We start from the raw sequence: 20,008 nt of genomic DNA, 5'->3' as shown, positions 1-20,008 counted from the left end.
AAATCTCTTACCCACTAGCCAAAGCAGTGTTCATTATAAAACCTGATCCTTGGTGGCAGGTATGTGGCACAATACATTTCCAGTTCCTGAATAGCAATCTCAAGAAGTTTGAGCGCCCCCAAGAATATAGTAATTGCTCTTCACTGTTGTACATTGAGGATATTGTTTATAATTTTGGCAAATATGCAGGTCAATGATTCTCACTCTTTTTCCTTCTTCACTCTGTCATGCCCATTCTTTTAGGCATGCTGCCAACTAATAGAGAGGGTGAACCTGTGGATCAAGAGCCTGGGCCCAACCCAAAGAAACTCCTGAAGGAAAAAGGTAATGTCCTCTAATATTTCGTTCTTCACAAAGGATCACAGACTGGATTCACTGCACTCTTCCTGTCTGTTGAAAAATGATCACAGTAGCTAAGTGTGTAGTTTTCCTTTGGTTTTAGATTGAAATTAGATGGCATTTGTTGCAAAGCCCCCCGCCCCCTCTGTACTCTGTCTTCTAACCGTGGAGAACAAACAGACAAACAAACAAACAAACAAACAAACTCTGTCTGGTTCATAGGCTACAAGTTCTGCTTACGTGGTTCAATCAATTGTTAGGGATATTGGTGAGCTTCTTTCATGTAGAGGTAAAACAGCTGATTCAGACCTCTGAGGCCTCACATTTCATGGAAATAAACACACCAGAGATAGGGACAGACAGGAAAGCAACCCACAAGTATAGACCTGAAGTTCAAAAGAGCCAGGTTTTATTCATTGGGAAGAGAGCATTTCACAGGTTGACGGAAATAATACATTATTTCAACACAAAGATAGGTGTTGATGCCCTTGGATAGGGGTATCTATTCCTGAATAGTTCTAGAGGACCAATACCAAGTGTAGTGCAGGGGTAGCCTTGAGATATTAGGGTCTTGAACTCCATAAGGCTACATATATCAAACCCTGTATTGAAATACCCATCTGGTTCCTTCTTGTCTTGGCTTCAGACACCAGATCAAGACGCTGTTTTTTCAGTATACTTTGGCTGTCCATGGTGAAAGACAATACACACACACACACACACACACACACACACAAATGCCACGTACAGAAGCTGCCTAGTTTGGCAGCTGAATCTTACTCTGATAGTGGTAACAGGATAGTGGCATCCACTGTACCTGAGGCTACTGCATTGATGAGGGTGCAGCATAGGTTCAAAAGCACAAAGGGACATAACCACCAGGCCCTTGGTCCACCTAGTTCAGTATTGTCTACACTGACTGGCAGCAGCTCTCCGAGGTTTCAGACAGGGGGCAAAATAATAATAATCCCCAGCTTCACCTGGAGATGTTACGGGTTGAACATGGCACCTTCTGCGTGTCAAGCAAATGTTCTACCTCTGAGCTATGGCTGTTCCCTTGTAACGTGGCTCTTGGAAATGTGCCCCAGCATTTGTCACCTGAGTGGTCATCTTATCAGAGTTAGGTCCTGGTTTTGCTGCTGCTGCTTCTTTGCTGCTGGTTGCTGCATTCATTGAAGAGTGTATGTGTGTGTTTTGCAATGTCTGAGCTTTCTGGTTGTTGTTTTGTTGCTTTGAAGGACCATATGAATGGAAAAGCAGAGTGAACATGTCTACATAAATAAATTCATGTATAATATGGTATGCAAAAATAGATTAAATATGAATATGACTAAATATTTTGAGTGCTTACTGTGACTCAGCAAGTTGGCTGAAAGTTGCATTTCTGAATACAGTTTTCCCCCCTAGAACACCCATTTTGGAGTGAGCCTGTGGCTACAGATTATTGGAAGTTATATGGCAAAATTATACAAATTTTGATTCACACTCCACCAAAATTATACCAAGCAGATGAATATTAAATAGGGAATACCAGTTCAGGAGTGCAAATTCTGCAGTCATATCTGGGCTGTTCCTTGTAGCTTACCTATATACTTCTGTTACTTGTGTTTTGTATACAGTATTTCCTTCCGTAATATTTGTATATTTGTATGAAATGTGAGCCTCATTTTTCATACCCTGACTGTTTGTCTTTACCGAGAAAAATAATAATAATAATAATAGTGTTTATTCCTGTGAAGGTTTTCAAAGTTATTATTAAGGTGGTATGTAGTTAACTCAAAATTATCAACATTTATTAAGTATGACAAGTCAGCAATTTACACAAGCATGGCAAACATATGTTTTCACATCTGGTTTGAGTAATATCATCATGATTTTTAAAATGATTTATAGCTCTGCAGGCCATAAAATGCCAGCTTTGCTGTAGCTTGGAGTTTTTCAGTCATTGAGCAAATTACTAAAAGCATGTAATGGGGGCAGGGTGGGGGAGCAGGGGAGTGAGGGAGAGGTGTTTGCCCGCGTCTTCAATGTAACTCCAAAAGTTTGGTATTCCATAACAATTAGCAGGGCAACTTGTGCAAAATCCAGCTACAGTTGTTAACACTCCATATTAAGAAGCACTAAAATGCTGACAAGGTGATCTTGTTCCTCAATAGGTAGGGAGCAGAATTCAGAGTGTGTCCCTGTAGGATGCCGCAATAATCAGGACCACCTAGGGGCAGGGAAGAGGGGTTACAGGTCCAGATCCAGCAGAGGAGCCAAACTGTGAGCTTTCATTAAAAAAAAAAAAAAGTGTCCCTAGCACATGTGGAATGAAAGTTATGAAGCAAAATGCGCAGGCACCATTTGAAGCAATTGCTTTGTTAGTTATGAGCTTACTCTTACCTTCAGTGTGTTTCACCAGTGAGTGAAGTCAGAGGTGTGTTTGACAAACGCTATAGAGAAGCATAAAGTCACGCAAACCAGACACAAACATGGCTTCCGAATGGCCAAGGAAATCCCTTCTCTAGACAATACAGAAGAGATTTCCTGGGCCATTTTGAAGCCATGTTTAGGTCAGGGGTGGGGGTGGGGGCGCATGTCAAACTAGTTTTTCCTCTAGAATCAGACAATATCAAAAGGCTGCCCTGTTAATTTTTAAGGGACTTTCTGTGTCATTTTGATGCTGCCTCCCCATCTTTTTCCATAGAGAAGTGATTGCTATCCAAATAATATCAACAACAACAACAAAAACTGAGAAATCAAGAACTGCAGTGTTGTGGTGACAGGGCAGTAGTGTGTCCTCTCAAAAGTAGCAGCAAAAACAGGAATTCATGCTCTTTCTAACTCAGATTAAGCTTCATGCTATCTTCTTCTTCTTCTTCTGCTTCTTCTTCAGTATGTGGGTATCAAGTAAATGCCCTGCTAATGGAAATAAAATCAATCATATTGCAAGGAGCAGGAGGATTGTTCTCGACGATGTGTAGGCTATGTCAATCAATCAATTTCCTTTATTCGACCGATAGTCAGAACTAAAACACAATACAGAGTTATAAACTAAAACATCATAGGGGTACATAATAAGGTAGGGCCACAGTACTAAACCTCTCACAGATAACCCACATCAAGGCATTCAGTTATACGTTTCCGACACTTGAGTGCCAGGAAAAGGAATTTAGCCACTGACAAAGTTGTTTTCCCAGAAGACTTATTTAGCAGATATGCTGTCTGCTTTCCTCTTTGTCGGGGACTGAGCTGGGGTAAATATGGGGTTATAAGATACTGTCTTAAATCGTTGTAGAAGGGACAGCTCAGTAAAATCTGCTCTGTGGATTCTACCTCACCCAACGCACAATGGCATAATCTCTGGTCATATGGGACTCCTCCATATCTTCCCTTCAGAACCGCCGAGTCAAGAACATTCAGCCTAGCTGTGGTAAATAGTCTGCGGTATTCCACGTAGTGGATATCCGCCAGGTAGCGAGCTGGAGCAGCTCAGTACATCTGCTCCCCCAGAAACAACCCAGGTTTCACACGGGCTATGTCCTCCTGTCTGGCAATATCCCTTAATCTTTGGGCGATCACCGCCTTTGCGTGGCTATACGTCCTGGACTCTATATAAAGGGAGGACAACCCGCACTTCTGCAGGTAGGCTATGTCATCCCTACAAAGTAGCCCAGTGATGCTATACTTATTGGGGGGGGGGGCAAGTAGTGTATGATCCGCTTGCAGTGTAGTACAGTGTTGCTATTCAGTCTCTTTTAGGTAAATGCAGTTGGTGGAGGCAGGGGTTAAACTTATAGCAGCAATGGGCAAGGCAGGTTATTAATTGCTTTAGCACCCATAGAGGAAAAATAGGGGGATTCACTGCTGCTGGTGGTAAAAACTTGTAAATGGAGAGATTCATGTCAAAGACTGAAATACTTTTTGCTCAAAACAAGAAAAAGAAAGTGGTAGCTATTTGACTTGTTCTGGTAACATTGCTGTAGTTATTAAGGAAAAAATAAATGATCACAACAAATGTTTTTAGAATGCGCAGCTTGCTTTTTAAGAATTTAATGTTGATTTCTCCAGGCATGGGCTTAGTTGCCGTAAATCATCAATCTCCTTTGATCACAACCCCCATCTGAAATGTACTCTTATCTAGTACTGCTAACATAAGATCTACTGACAAAAGGTCTACAGCAACATAACCAGTTTACAACTCATGAAACTTAAGTTCTTTCCACCATTCAGGATTGGCACAGGGGGAAGAACAGTGCTCTTGAGCTGGATGGCAGGCAGAAATCCATCAGGTTAGGCCTTTTCTATTATGGAAATATCTCCTGTTGCTTTGTCCCAGCTCCTGCCAACCTAGCAGTTTGAAAGCATACCAACACAAGCAGATAAATAGGTACTGCTGCAGCGGGAAGGTAAACGGCGTTTCCATGCACTCTGGCTTCTGTCACAGTGTCCCGTTGCGCCAGAAGCAGTTTAAGTCATGCTGGCCACATGACCCGGAAAGCTGTCTACGGACAAATGCTGGCTCCCTTGGCCTGAAAGCAAGATGAGCATCACACCCCATAGTCACCTTTGACTGGGGTTAACCATCCAGGGATCCTTTACCTTTTTTTACCTTTACATCTATGGGGAAAGCTTCACCTGATGGCATTCTGTCTGTCATATATCTTACTTTTTATTTTGTGTACTCTATCCCTCCTACAAAAGAGGGTATGAATGTTCTAGTGTATGCAAGTTTTTGTACACTTTTGAGTGTGAGAAGGAGAGCCCAATTCACATGCAGTGTTCTGGGCCCCTAGAAATCATGTCAGCAGCCTTAAGTTTAATTCTCCCCTGTATTATGTAGTCTCTATAAACTGGAAAATATGAATTTGTTCAAAATAGGCAAGGGAAACAACACACCAACGCTTTTCTACATTTTTGAATATATGGCACTTTTGTTTAGCTGAGGATGGGTAAGTTAGTTCATGACATTTTTGCATGTGTTCATCATAAGTCAATTCCATTTGTGCTTTAATCTGTTAATTTTAAATTGTTCTTTTAATGAGCATGAAAATTTAGCATTTAAACACATATTTAAATATCCATTTTAAGATGTAATTTTGCCTCAAAATATGCACTTTCAAACATACTTTGAGCCAAAAATCGCTCCAGAAGTTTCAGGAATTAGCTAACTTCCAAACCAGACATGGAAGGTGCAACTGAAGTCTGTTCATAGTGGTTTTTACGAACACCAGATTCCTCAAGCGGCCCAAGTTTTAGCAATAGATATCTAAGCTAATTTGTAACACTGTTTTTTGAAAAAGCAATTGCCTACAAATATTGTGAAAGGGCCATATCCTTTTCCCATTTGTTTGTAGAGACTAGGTTGGATTTGGTAAGTTTTATTATATAAGGGGTGAAATACTGTCTACCTGTGTCTTTAAACCCTGAAATAATTCCCAGTTATTGGGATAATGTACAAATCTCTCTCCCCCTCTGCTTTTTGTTTTGAAGTTTTATTCTGCGTGGCATTGCAGTTTCTGATACTTTCAACCGTTCCAGCATCTGTTATTGTTGCTTTCAGAAACTTTGGAAATAGTTTTGGGGAGGGGAGGGGTTGCAGTAATAATAGACAGTCTTTCAGATGGACTGTTTTCATTTTTGAGCAAGGGGTGAAAATTAATGAGTTGGAAAATAAGAAAAGATCAGTGATTTGGCTCAGGAACTTAGCTGACTTTCCCCCCCACTCCTTCTCTCTCTGCCTTTTTGGTGTGTTTGTTTTATATGATTCCAGCACCTACTCAACAGAATGCTGTCCAAGAAGAATCAGCCCCCCCCCACCTCAAACAGTCGCCGTCTAGAATATCAGCATATGTCTTTCGCTTCCCATGAGGTGATCCCAGACTTTATTCTCCCCAAAAAAGAGTAGCAAAGGAGTGCTTCATAAATGGCACAAATCTAGAGGGCAAGCAGATGGAAAGCCAAACTAATATCCTGAGTTGCTGTTTCCACCAATATGCCATGCAAACTGATAAAAATGCTGATGGGCTTAGCATCTATAGCTTTTAAAGCTATAAGCTGAAGTCTTTTAATTTTTTTAAAGAGATCTGAGTTTATGGTGGAGCACTCATTTGGTGAGGGCTCATTTGGTGAGGGGGCGATTTGTACAATAAAACAATGGCTTTGGGAAAGGGCTGCAGTTCAGTGGTAGAGTGCAGAAAAGCCCAAAGTAAATTCCTGGTTTCTCCAGGTAGGGCTGGCAGAAACTCCTGCCTGAAGCACTGGAGAGCTGCTGATAGTCAGTGTGAGCAGTACTGAGCAAGATGAACCAATGGTCTGACTTGGTGTGAGGCAGCTCCTTCTGTTCTTATAGGCTGACCCTGTGGTCTGCTGGAACAGACAAAATGTTAGGAGCATTGTGTGCTGGCAGGCATGTGGAATAGTGTCTTCTCCGTGGTGGCCCCCCAAATTGTAGAATTCAGTACCACGTGAGATCAGGCACATCCCTCTACACTTTTAAACAGGCCTTCAAGACTCAACATTGACTGAAGGTTCCCCATCTGTATCCTCAAAGGTGGGGTATAAATCAAAACATTCAAAGGGACCAGCTCTCTTCCCTTCCCTTCCCTCCCACTCGCACCAGTACAACACCGGGAGCAAAACACACGAATGTGAAGTACCTATTGTGAAGTGACCCTAGCAGCAGAATCCTATACATGTTTCCACAGATGTAAGGCCCAATGAGTTCATGGAAGCTTATGCACAGGTAAGTAGATAGAGGATTGCAGCTTGAAAGAAGGGCAGCATAAGGGCTGGTACTGGCAGGGTCAGGAATAGGCTGCCGGGAATAGTTCAGTGGCACTGGCAAGTATCTCCCCCACACTCCCATCACAATTGACTGATGCTTCAGAACTAGTTGACAATAAACCTAATAGGCTAAGGCACTCTATAACTAACCTTTAAATGAGAAGTTGCCCGTTGTTCCTTTAGCAATTAATCCAGTGTTAAGGAATTTAATTGACCACAAGACTACATTATTAAAGGAGCGGGGTGGGTGGGAAACGGTCACCCTAATTGAGACTTGAACCTGTACCCTTTATTTACTGTGCTGCTCAAGATGTGATTTAGGGGTTAATTGACTGGCTAGCATTTCCCTGGCTGCAATTATTTCCTCTAACCAGCGCTAAATGCGCACTGTAGCTAAGACCATTTTTAATGGCATCTTTTGCTATCAGCTCTTAGAATAGTGTCACAAGGACAGCCATGAAAGGCTGACTGGTGGGGCCATGGAAGGATATAAATAAAGAGATTCAAGGTTGTCTTTCAAGTTTCTAGTGAACACATCAAGAAAGAAAGAAAGCCGGTATTGATGTTGATTCACAGTTACAATGGAGGGTGGCTAATTTGCACACGGCTGATCCACACATCCCGTAATTCACACGCAAACCTAAGCAACATCTTTGATGTCATAAGCAATGTTGAATTATCTTGGACCATTGTAGGCTCTTTGTCTTTTGCTAAGCCTTCATTAATCAATACAAAGCTTCTAACTAGCAGACTATTAAATGCCATCGCTGGGAATGATCACATCTCAGAGGTTGAGAGGCTTGGTTTTCTTTGTTTTTTGTTTTTAACTTCACACAGAATGTTTGGGTTTGCCTCATACATTGGAGCATTGTACACTGTGTTAAGCTCTGAGCATCACAACCTAAGAAGAGTGGCAATATATTAGGGCCAGTAGTGTTTTGCGTGTCAGGCTAGGACCAGGGAGGCTCAGGTTCAAATCCTCATTTGGCCATGAAGCTCACTGGGAGACTCTGGAATCTCTTGCTACTCAGTCCGTTTCACATAATGTTTGCGGTGCCGAAATAGGGAGGAGAACAGCATATGCTGCTTACAGCTCCATGGCAGAAAGGCAAAATACAAAATCGGAAAGTAAAAATCACGTTAAGAATGGTATGACATCGACTACCAGATTTTGGGTGTTGCATGGCTTATTCCTATGTGTCCTGTTTTTGAGCTTCATCTAGGGCTTCTCACTAAATACAAAGACAGGACAGACCTGTTACTGGTTTATATGGATCTTTGGCCTGAAGCAAGACTCCAGGGAGTTGGAGCATGCCCTGCTGTACCCAACACTGGGGTGAGGTGGAGAATGAGAGGCGAGAGTGACATAGATACCCTTCCTTCCAATGGTGGTGCATGATACACAGCTGTGCCTGCCACTTATTATGTCCTTTTCTTTAGCAGGCCTCCCTTAGCATGGTTGGCCCATGTCAGCATCTTAGTTGTTCTTATTTCTAGAGATCAGCCAGCAGTGCAGTGCGGCTGCTTAAAAAAGGTTAATGCAGTGTTGGGCTGCATTAACAAAAGCAATAGTTCTAGTTACAGGTAGGTAGCCATGTTGGTTTGCCATAGTTGAAACAAAATAAAAAAAAATCCTTCCAGTAGCACCTTAGAGATCAACTAAGTTTGTCATTGGTATGAGCTTTCGTATGCATGCACACTTTTTCAGATACAAGTGTTCATGCACACCAAAGCTCATACCAGTGATAAACTTAGTTGGTCTCTAAGGTGCTACTGGAAGGAATTTTTTTATTTTGTTTCAAAAAGCAATAGTGTCAGGGTTAATAGTTCAATTTTATTCTATGCTGCTCAGACCAACATCTGGAACGTAGGGACCACGTTTTATGAAGGATGTTGACGAAACAGGAGCATATGCAGAGGATGGCGATCAAGATGGTAAAGGACTGGGAAATTAAGTCCTGTGAGTTGAAGGAGTTGTGTACATAGTACATTTAGCCTGGAGAAGATTAAGTGGAAACAAGATAAGCATCTTTAGATGTATGGGCAGGTGACATGCAGAAGATACAGCACATTTATTCTCTGTGGCTCAGGTTGCAGTTTATTCAGTTTTCCTGATTTTCCCTAACAGTTAATTTCTGCATTACATTTGAGCTTTCACATTACATTAAAAAAGCCAGCTTCCAGAAACATAGTGGAATAAAATGCAAGTTTAGCAAACATATTTTTTCTTATTTTTTCTGGAAGCAAGTAACATATAAATGAGCACTAAATCTGTGCAATTGCATTCCACGATGTTTCCGGAAGTGGCTTTTACATCGTGTAAATGCAGAAATTAACAGTTAGGGAAACATGAGGATGGAACAAACTGCCGTGTGAACACAGCCTGTTTCTCCAGAGGGCAGCCATCTGTCAGGGCTGTTCTAGCCACATTCTGCCTTATAGATCTTTTATCATTATATCATTATCTTTTTATCTTTATCATTATTATCATTGTTGTTATATAGATTTATTTTCCCTGGCGGGACCCAATGCAGTTTACAGATACAAACAAGAACCACTAAAAGCATAGAATATGACAATACTTTAAAACAATTAAATATAATTATAATTATGTATGTAAATAAAGTATGTTTAAAACATACAAATAATCACACAAAAACAGCATGGTACCAGCCCTTTCATTAAAAGCAGTCAGTTCCCAATTCCCAGGTTAGAATGTGAATTCTTTCTCTCTTGCTTGGTCCTTTCTGTTATTTTATTAACAAAATCTTTTTTCCACTTGATTGTAAAAACAAAACTATTAAGTGGATTACAAAAATGTAGAATGAAACATTGAAATTATCAGTAACACACACACACACCAGTTAAAATAGGTATTTAAAGGGATTATTAAAATCAACAGTATCTAAAAAGAGGTAAAACATATAAAAAAAATGTTTTAAGCAGCTGACAAAAAGAGTATTGCACAGCAATAGGCAGAGAATTCCAAAGTGTAGGTGCAGCCACAATACAAGATTGATTTCATACAAGTGCAAGATGTGTATTGTGTGGCACTTGTAACAGTACCACTTATGCAAATCAAAGCTGTCAAGCAGGCACATATGGCGGGTTAAGGTGATCCCACAAGTAAAGTGGTCATAAGATGCTTAGGACTATATATATGTAACAATATGTAATAATATGATCTTGTCCCGGGACTTATAAAACTTGATGGGCACAACTTTTTGAAATCCACGGGACTCAGCTGAACCTGCAGACTATCTTAAATCCTGTTTATTGCAATGAGTCAGCCCCCAAGCACATCTAAGTTTGGATCCAACCATCTCTTTTTATTCAGGGTTTATTCAGTCTTCCGGGGGAAATGGGCTCTGCCCAATTCACCAGACCGTGTTTTAGCCTCCATTTGCATGATCCAGTTATCTTCCTTACCTCCTGGTTTGCAATAAGTTTAGTTGATCTTTGCATCTGAATCACACAAACGGATTACTGCAAGCCATTGTTTCTTCATAAACTAGATATAGAAACCATGCTTTGAAAAGGCTTCCGATTTTGAGTTGGAGGTGAGTGATGGGTAGTGGTAATATTAGCTTGCTCAGTACAGGTGCAACAACCAGTTATACTTCATGCAAACCAGGAAGTGAGGGAGGGAAACGAAACCTGTGAAAGGTTGGGGGTGGAGGGAGGCCAGGGCTCTTTATATAGCAACAGTCAAACCATAGTTTGTCCCATAACATCTGAACTGGACCAGTGGGTGTACCAAGACATTAATATTTCCACACGCACAATTGTGGGCCTTGGAGACACCATTCTGCAATTGTAAAGTGCACAGGAACCAATTTAGGGCACCTTGTAAAACCCTTAAAGATCTTTGCAATGATTGCAAAGCTAAAAAATGCCCGGCCTGCACAGCCTTGCATGCTGACATACCTTTCTGTCACCATTACTTGGTGAAATAACTGATAGCAATCAATGTGATTATTTCCCGTCGCCAGAACATTTTTATTTTTACTGTGGTATTAGCTGGCTGTATGTTTTGGGAAAGAAGATATAAATATGTTTAGCCTCTGAATATAAGCTCCGTAGAAATGTTATATTACCCACTTGGAAGTGAAACTGTAGGTGACATACTGTTCAGGAACGAGGGCCAGCTTTGCTTACAAATCAGCTGGATGATGAGGTTGCAAAAGTTATATTTTCCCTGCTTTCACTGGTGGAATTTATTAGCTTCTTGGAATTGATTCTGGATGCCTTTCATTTGCCATTGGGCTAAAGTCAGAAGCAAAATGATGATATACCGCATTTTTGCTCACTCATCTTTTTATTGCCTAACTATTGTTATTGAATAAAAGACATTTGATATATTTCAAGAAGGAGACCCAGAACGAGAGAGGGAGACAGAATGTTTCATTTTCTTTCTTTTTTAAAATGGTCATCCGTTTATTTGAATGCTGGGCTGGCCGGCCACAGTATTGAGCTAGCAGCTGGGGTGAGGGGTTGGGGGGAAAGAAAGGGGGAAAGCATGGAGAGAATAGATCCATTGACGGGGGGAAGCAGTGAGGCCTACAGAGGCTGCCCAAACGTTGTGTCATTTTATTTGCCCGGGAAGAATGGACCGGAGCAAAGTTAATATCGATGCAGTGTATGAAAGTGTTTGAGTCGTTATCTCTGGGAAGATAATGTGAACTCAGCAGTATCATTGCTTTGATCTTTGGTTAAAGTCTTAACAAAACTAGATTGCCGTTTGACTGACAACCTTGTCAAGGAATGAATGAAGACTGACACTCCAATATTGAAAATGCAGCGTTTACAGAAGTTTTTTGAGTCCCAAGTTTTCTCATGACACTGCTTCTTTTGTGGAAGACTGAATTTCACATTTATTTCCACCACCCCCCACAAAAAATAATGAAAATAATAAAATATATACCTTGCCGGCTACAGCAGAAACTTACAATTTTTAGTCTCCCGGCTGCCAAAAGCTGCTGCCTTTCCTGACAAAGTTGTTTTTGATGTGTTCATGCTAGCAGTACAACCAAACAATCTCAGCTTGGCAACACTGGGATTTATCGTTTGGAACAGATACTGCTCTGGCAGTTTTCGAGAGTCAAACGAAATTATGAACTCTGCTACTCAAATGCAGGTGCCCATGTTTTCCCCCATTGAGTGTTGCTTTTATTGTGTTTTTTTATTATCTTCTTTTTTAAGATCTTTAACCTGCTGCATCTCAAGGGCTCAAATGAATAGCAGTAATTTACAAGGGCGGGGCAACAAACTAATTAACTATGGAATACAATGACAAGTGAAGCATTACAACTGCCTTACTATATGTTTTATTATTATGCACGGTGACAAATTTGTACAGATTTTGGGTTAGAAATTGCTTGGGATGATATATAATCCCTAATGGATCTGGGGAGGGTGGTTTCTGATGTTTTGAACCATACAGTTCTCAGACCATTAAAAACAATCATATCCTGCATAGGTTCTAGTTAAAGACAGCTATAGACAAGCTGAAGCAGCCATCCCCCTAGATTATGGGTGCTGTTAGTGATTCCAAAGATGGTCCCTTTTAACAAGTTGTGAATAAAGCTTGCTTGCATGGAGGAGTTCCAAGGTGGTAGCGTGCATTGACGCTGAACAAAGCAGTTGCTGTAGGATGCTCCCATTTTGCAGAGGAGATGTTGCACCTTAGCAGTAAATCTCATGCTTTGCATGTTTAAGATCCTAGTTTTGATATGCATCTTCAGGTAGATCTGAGAAAGATCTGTGTCTGAAACCTGTGTCTGTTGCTTGCTTGGATGCCGGTTGTGTGTATGTAGAAATCTGTGGGTTTTTGTATGTCTGGAATGTACAAGTGCAAGAGTCGTATCTGTTGCTTTGCTCACTTTCTGCCTCTGGCAGGTGGCCTCCAGGAGCCCGCAATGCGTTGTAGCCCTTAAACCGAAAAAAGATCCCCACCTCTGCTTTCAAGAAGAAGAAAAGTTTGAAAAACAGCAAGTCTCTAGTGTGCAGAATACAGGATGATTTGCACCATATCACCCGCAATCCCCATGCCATCTCCAGTTTGCATTGAGAAGGGCAGTTGGTCGAAAAACTATTTATGCAGTTGTGACTGTCATTCTGGTCTATAGGGCTCCCACACTGGAAATCCTGCCTGAATTGTCTCCTGGGTAAATTCATTTTACCTTGCTCCCTTTAGTTCTGCATATCCAGGGGCACTTATTGGTAGCAGGATTAATCACAGAAGTTTGTTTCCCCTCTCCAGTTTTCCCAAGTCATCTTCATTCTTTCTCATGGCTTTTGTGTAAATATTTCACGGTCAAAAGACATGTAAATATTTCTCTGTTGGGAAGTGCAATACATTTCCGCATAAGTGTCATTCTCCTTTTCTGTTCTGATCATTTAGAACATGAAAGAGAAACTTGTTTTATTCCGACTTCGTTCTCTCGACACTGTGACAATGTGCTCTTATTTATTGCTAAAACAAAGCTGTAGGGAACGTATATTTGGAAACCATTAAGTTACTATTATCCCAGCAAAGCTTTTCAGAGATGGCTCACTTGTTGACTGTTTTTGGTTTTTATGTTTAAGTAAATAAATAACCTTTCCACTTCTTCCAGAGAACAGGAGTGAGTGAGAGAAAGATTAATATCTTCCTCATCCCCTTAGCTAACAATTTCCTTAAAGCAGATAAATTACAGCACCACCAACCCTCCTTTTTAAAAAAGCTGGAGTTTTAATTTAGTGTTTCCTTTCATCCACTGAAATATTTTTTCTTTTCTTTTGAGCCTCCTATAGTTTGTTCTGGTCATTAACATTTCAGTAAAAAAAATATAAGTTTGAAAGGTGCTTTTTATGTTTGGGTAGACTGTGGTGCACATTTGGCTGTTAAAACCCAACCTCCTTAAGTCTGTATTGATGCTGAATACTCACAGCTATTTGCAGCAGTTCACTGCCCAGTTTAATGGTGCCGCCAAGGGCAATGATCACATTACTTGCTATTATATTTGGGGTAGGTGGGTGTTACTTTGGCAATAAAGGCATATTTCTTGAATCGCACACCAAAGAGCTCCAGGGTTAGCAGCATATGTCTATTAACAACCCATGCAAGAATTTATTGCGGCAGGAAGATAGGACCTTCTTCAATCTTAGCCTCATTTGTTTCTTGGAGTCTCAAGTTCTGTCTTTAGAATACTTGCCTCTAAAGTTAGCAAGCTTATGTGGATTGTTTAACATGTTCTCTAGAAACATTCTTTTCATAGTACAAAAAACTCAGGAAGGAGCTGCTTAGCTCTTACACCTCCCGTTATTTATCTGCTCAAAATGGCAGTGTGCCCTGCTAAAAATTTGCTCGTTTTTTCTTCTTTTGACAATTATCCATCAATTTATGAGAAAATAAATTACACTGAAAATAATCAAAGGGGAGAGAGTGTTTCAGTGAGATTCTCATGAGTCAGGGTGCCAGGGTGATGGTTGTGTGCTTATTTTTGAAGTAGCCAAGGGGTGCTTTTGAGTGTCCTCAACATGAAGGTGGTGGGGAAATCTGGATCATTTTGGCTATGTGTTCCCTTATTGGCTGGATCTGGTAAGCCATCCAGAAGAACGCCAAAGCAGCTGCCTAGGGGCAGTAAAACCAGTGCAAAAAAAAAAAAAGACATTTCAGATAATTTGTTGGTGCTCCCTTCCAAACCCGCTTTCATAGCGAAAATGTTTCAACTCAGCCCCAGCACCAAATGCTTCTCACCAGCACTTCAGAGAGATCACTGTAATGTTGGCGACAAATGTGCCATCTCAAGTATTTAGGATCACAGGAACATCTATACATGGATTTGATAGATACAAATGAAGATGGATGCTGCCCATGACAAGCAGCCACCAAACATCTCCCTAACAAGGGGTGATTACAGAAAGGAGGAATGTTTGGGAAGGGAAGGGAAGCCACAGTTCCCATATTGTTTTGCTGTATTAATGAACTATTAGGGCAACTTCCTCACCCCCTTTTTTTCTTCCTTCTTTATCTGCAAGTTCATAGAAGCAGCACAACCACCTGCTTCCACCACTTACTGTGTTCTCTTTAGAGACTGGTAAAAGAGTTATTTTCAGTTTCTCTCAGTTTTCTTATTTTCTAGTCCTCCAGTTCAGTTCTCCACATTTCCAGATCAGTCCTTATGAAAATTCATCAACATTTTGGTGTGAATTTTCTCCTAATATAATATTTTCCTATGCAGTTTTGCAAAGCAATTTTCCGCACTATATTGCGTTTCTGTTTGCCATTTTCACCAAATGTTCCGTATGATATTTTCACCCCAAAACGTGCATTTTTATTCACACTTTACCTCAGGGTGTGCATTTTTGTACACATGGCTTAGGAAGCTACATCGCAAATTTGTCTCAGAAAGTATGGACTAAGGAGGTTCACCTTTCCCACATACTTTCTCACTTGTTCTGCTTCACCTTTTATTATTGCTGCTATTACTAATACTTGTTGCTTTATCATTTTGATTTACTCTCACTAAGGCACATCATAAGACTGAATCAGTGTCCCCCTTCCTATTTTATTCTTTCTAGGAGGGAGGGAGTTCAAGCCCAACTTTCCCTATGGCCTGCAATCCTCTGTTTTGTTTAGCATTCTGCTTCTTTCTGCTTCTTTGTTGAGGGGGGGATAAGCTTTGCTTTTATGTTTTTGTCCGCTTCTTAATTGTTTAATTGTGGGGGGTGGATTGTTTGTTTGTACTTTGGTTAAGCCTCTTTGAGTACATTCCTTACAAAAATACTCAATGAATGGCGATGATAATAAATAATTGAGCCACTGTATGAGGCAGTCATCATTCCGACAAAGAAAGCAAAATCAGCCATGGTGATCTTAAAATATTTGTGCTGTAAGGAGAATTAAAAAGTGGATCATATCAGGACAAAGCTGGCAGAAACTCTGCAAGACATGAAAAATAAACTTTCTCCATTCCAAATGACATTGTTTGAAAAGGAGTGTGTTGTCCTGAACTTTGAATAAGAAGGAATGGCTTGTCACTAATGAACTCTGACAATTGTTGCAACATCATCTTGTACAAAACAAAACTAGAGCAAGCAAACCCTAATAGGATATTTTTAAAATTGAAAACAGCTTTTGTAGGCTACAGTTGTGAGTTACAAAAAATCAGGGGAGAGTGCTTAACCCTTGTGGCTTTCTCATCTGAGTCTCCCCATGTGTTGCTATTTTTCTGTATGTTTCCAGATATGTTTACCCTCACTAACAAGCATCTTTTACCCTGCAGAGGGGAAAGGAGCCCAGGGGTGGAGCCCAGAATAGCAGTTGGGGGGAGGTTACCCTGCTAGCATCATTCATCCCCCAGAAAGCCCCCACCTACCTGCCTTCTTACTCATAGCCAGTCCAGAGGGCAGCCCAGGTGTCAGCTTCCTCCTCCTGAGTCTTGATGTTGCCCTTACAGAACTCAGCAGGTGGGAGGATGGAAACAAAACTGGAATTACTTGGCTCTGACTGAACATACCGTTGGCCTCTCTGCTGTCCACCCTAACCACCGTTGGCCTCTCTGCTGGCCACCAGCCACTGCTATTGCCCTGCCCTCCTATGTGCTGAAGAGAGGACAGTTGATCTGTAGGTGCTGACACCTAGTGATCCACATCACCAGGGCACAGTGGGGAACTGCACATCTTCACGCCATGAGTGGAAAAGCAGACTGACAGTCCTTGGCACCTAGAAGGGAATAGCCCAGGGAGGAGGGGAGACACCAGACAGGGAAGGAAGACGTAGGAGGAAAAGAGAAAGTAGGAGGAGAAAGATGAAATGATAGACATGGAAGGAGAGGTGGGGTTTCGAGAGGACATGTGCAAGAGGAAGGGGCTATGTGTACCCACCCTACCTGGCAATAGGACTTAAAGGGGAGGGCTGTAGCTCAGTGGTTAGAGTAGCAGCCTTTCTTGCAGGAGGTCCCAGGTTCGATCCCCAGTATCTCCAGGCAGGGCTGGGATTGCCCCTTTCTGCAACCCTGTAGAACTGCTACCTGTCTGTAGAAACAGTACTGGACTAGATAGACCATTGGTCTTACTTTGCATAAGGAGTCTGAAGACCAGCAGGGCTCCTGCTTATGAGGGAACAAAGAAGTGTGTCTTTGTCCATTTGCTTGCTTGTTTTGCATTTTCCTTTGGTTTGTTTATTAATTGCAAATGTTCACATCCCACTCTTCAGCCCACAGGCTTTCAGAGAAGCTTACTGTTTAAAAGCATTTAAGCATTCAAAAGCATAGATGGCATCAATAATAATTTAAACTACAGCAACAGAAGTAGATTCTTCAAGAGAGAACAACCGAAGCTTGAGCAGTCTGTTGTCAAAAAGACATCAGAGTTGAAACATTTGGGTCCCTCCTGGTGCAACAGCTGGGAAGAGATATGAGGCCTGTAGCCAAGATTGAAAGCCAGTAATCTACACGCCTACCTGAAGCTAATTTAACCATTATAATGGGGAGGGTCAGGGGTGGGATACCTGTGGCCGTCCAGATATTGTTGGAACACAACTCCCATCAATATCTAGTCCAGCAATATCTAGAAGGTTACAAGTTCTCCATCCATAGCTTAATGCTTTTCAATTTAATCTCTGTGGCATATCCACTTCCAAGATCAGGTAGCTGGTGAAGAGAAAGTAATCGGCCAGAGATATACCCCCATTCAGAGTAGACAACGCTGGACTAGGCAAACCAGTAGTTCCTATAAGGCAGCTCATACAGCCATGTGATTGGATCTTTGCCTTCCTGTTGGAGAAGCATAGATACTTGCAACCACCCCTACACCCACAAAGACCAATCAATGTGATTATCCACAAGACTGAATCAGTCAGATATACCATATGATATGTTCCACTTTACTTGGACTAACTATAAAGCATGCTAGAGCCTGGGCAGAACCTTGCATGCCCTACTGTATTTTTTGCCCTATAGGACGCACCGGCCCATAGGACGCACCTAGTTTTTTGGGGGGGAATAAAGGGGGGGAAATTACACCACCCCCCCAGCCGCAGCTTCAGCGCACCCTGCGCTCCAGGCAGCAGGCTGCTATCCGCAGCCTAGGGAGCCCTGTGGGAACTCCCGCAGGCCTCCCTAGGCTGCAGATGTCTGCCCGAAGCGTGGGGCGCACTGCTTCAGCGCGCCCCGCGCTCCGGGCAGCAGGCTGCTATCCGCAGCCTAGGCAGCCCTGCAGGAACTCCCGCAGGCTCCCCAAGCTTGCTGATAGCTTCCTGAAGCCTGGAGAGCAAGAGGGGGCGGTGCGCACTGACCCCTCTCGCTCTCCAAGCTTCAGCGAAAGCCTGCATTTGCCCCATAGGACGCACACAGATTTCCCCTTCATTTTTGGAGGGGGAAAAGTGCATCCTACAGGGCGAAAAATACGGTAATTTTCAACACAGGCACACTTTGCAGCACCAGTTACCCAGGGCCACTTCCAGGTTGAGGGGGATTGGGGCAAAGTGCCCTCTCAGGACCAGAGTACCCATAGGGTCTTCTATTTATGTTTTAGCTGAGATGACCCTTGGGGTCCCTTCCAACTCTAAGATTCTATAATTTTATCTTCCCCTTTTTTGACCAACATAGTCAGTACCTATGGGACTGCCTCTCCTGGTATGCCCCACGGAGGACCTTACGGTCTGCAAATAATAATATCTTGGAGGTCCCGAGCCTCAAGGAGGTTAGACTGACCTCAACCAGGGCCAAGGCCTTTTCGGCTGTGGCCCCGGCCTGGTGGAACGCTCTGTCACAAGAGACCAGGGCCCTGCAGGATTTGACATCTTTTCACAGGGCCTGCAAGACAGAGCTGTTCCTTCAGGTCTTTGGTCGGGGTTCAGTCTGACTCCCTCTCCCCTTTCATTAGAATTTGCATGAAAGTGGCCTCCCAATTTTTCTCACAAGCTCATATAAGTTCAGCACAAACAGTTGGGCCTGGTGAGCTTTTAAGGTCCCCAACCCTAATCTGCAGGTTGCCGTCTGATTGGATTTTATTCTGATCCTGATCTGATTTTAGGATGTATTTTAATTGATTGCCTGATTTTATGTTAATGTGTTATACATTTGATGTTAGCTGCTCTGAGCCCAGTTTTGGCTGGGGAGGGCGGGGTATAAAATTATTATTATTATTATTATTATTATTATTATTATTATTATTATTATTATTATTATTGTCATCTGTCAAGGTGGGCCCATGGAGACACAGCTGATGTCCACTAAGGGCACAATGTCTTTTCTGTGATGGCCCCCTTAATATGGAATTATCTTGCTCCTGAATTTTGGCAGGCACCATTTTTACTGTATTTCAGTGCCTCTTTAAGACATACTTTTGTGGTCTTTCCAGGTCAGTTATTCAAGTTTTAAGTTTTTTCCTCCCCCCTGAGCCTGAAGGCCAATTTCAGGAGCAATATGCTGTTGGTAGGTGGGGCCAGAGGCAATAGTGGAAGGGGCAATTGATGTAATTTTTGCCTTTGTTTGGTAGACTTGTTTTCTACACACACTCGCACCCTTCTCTGCCCCCTATCCAGGCAAGCAAGAATCTGTATTGAGAGTCCAATGACACGTTTTAGCCAGGCAACACCACCCAGGGACAGGGCAGAGTAGGACTGGGGAGGGAAGCAGGCTTGGGAAGAGTCAGAGAGGTTACCTATGGCCTCTGGGCCTGATGTTTCCCACTCTGGAATAGCTTTGTTGATAGAGCATGAGACTCTTTAATCTCTGGTCATGAGTTTGAGACCCATCTTGAGCAAAAAGATTTCTAAATTGTAGGGGGCTGGAGTAGATGACCCTCGTGGACTCTTGAACTCTTCAATTCTATGAAATTTTGAAAAATTAAAATGGCAGCTCCTCATCCCAGGTGTGCTCTTTCAAAGGAGGAGGAGGAGGACACAGGGCAT

General features: G+C 42.1%; 1 protein-coding gene across 10 annotated transcripts in view; it reads left to right on the top strand.

Annotated features, from left to right (window-relative positions):
* Positions 1–20,008, top strand: part of DACH2 (dachshund family transcription factor 2) — a 325,632-nt gene that overhangs the window by 270,670 nt on the left and 34,954 nt on the right. For all 10 annotated transcript variants that reach the window (XM_081848011.1, XM_081848004.1, XM_081848005.1 and 7 more), the window contains one exon: positions 244–324. In XM_081848011.1, coding sequence (XP_081704137.1) covers positions 244–324 — 81 coding nt within the window. The remainder of the gene's footprint in view (positions 1–243; positions 325–20,008) is intronic.

The sequence above is a fragment of the Podarcis erhardii genome, assembly GCF_964252035.2.
Source record: "Podarcis erhardii genome assembly, chromosome: Z".
NCBI classification, from domain to species: Eukaryota; Metazoa; Chordata; class Lepidosauria; order Squamata; family Lacertidae; genus Podarcis; species Podarcis erhardii.
The sequence above is the reverse complement of the archived record's forward strand: the minus strand, read 5'-3'. Positions and strand labels throughout refer to the sequence as shown.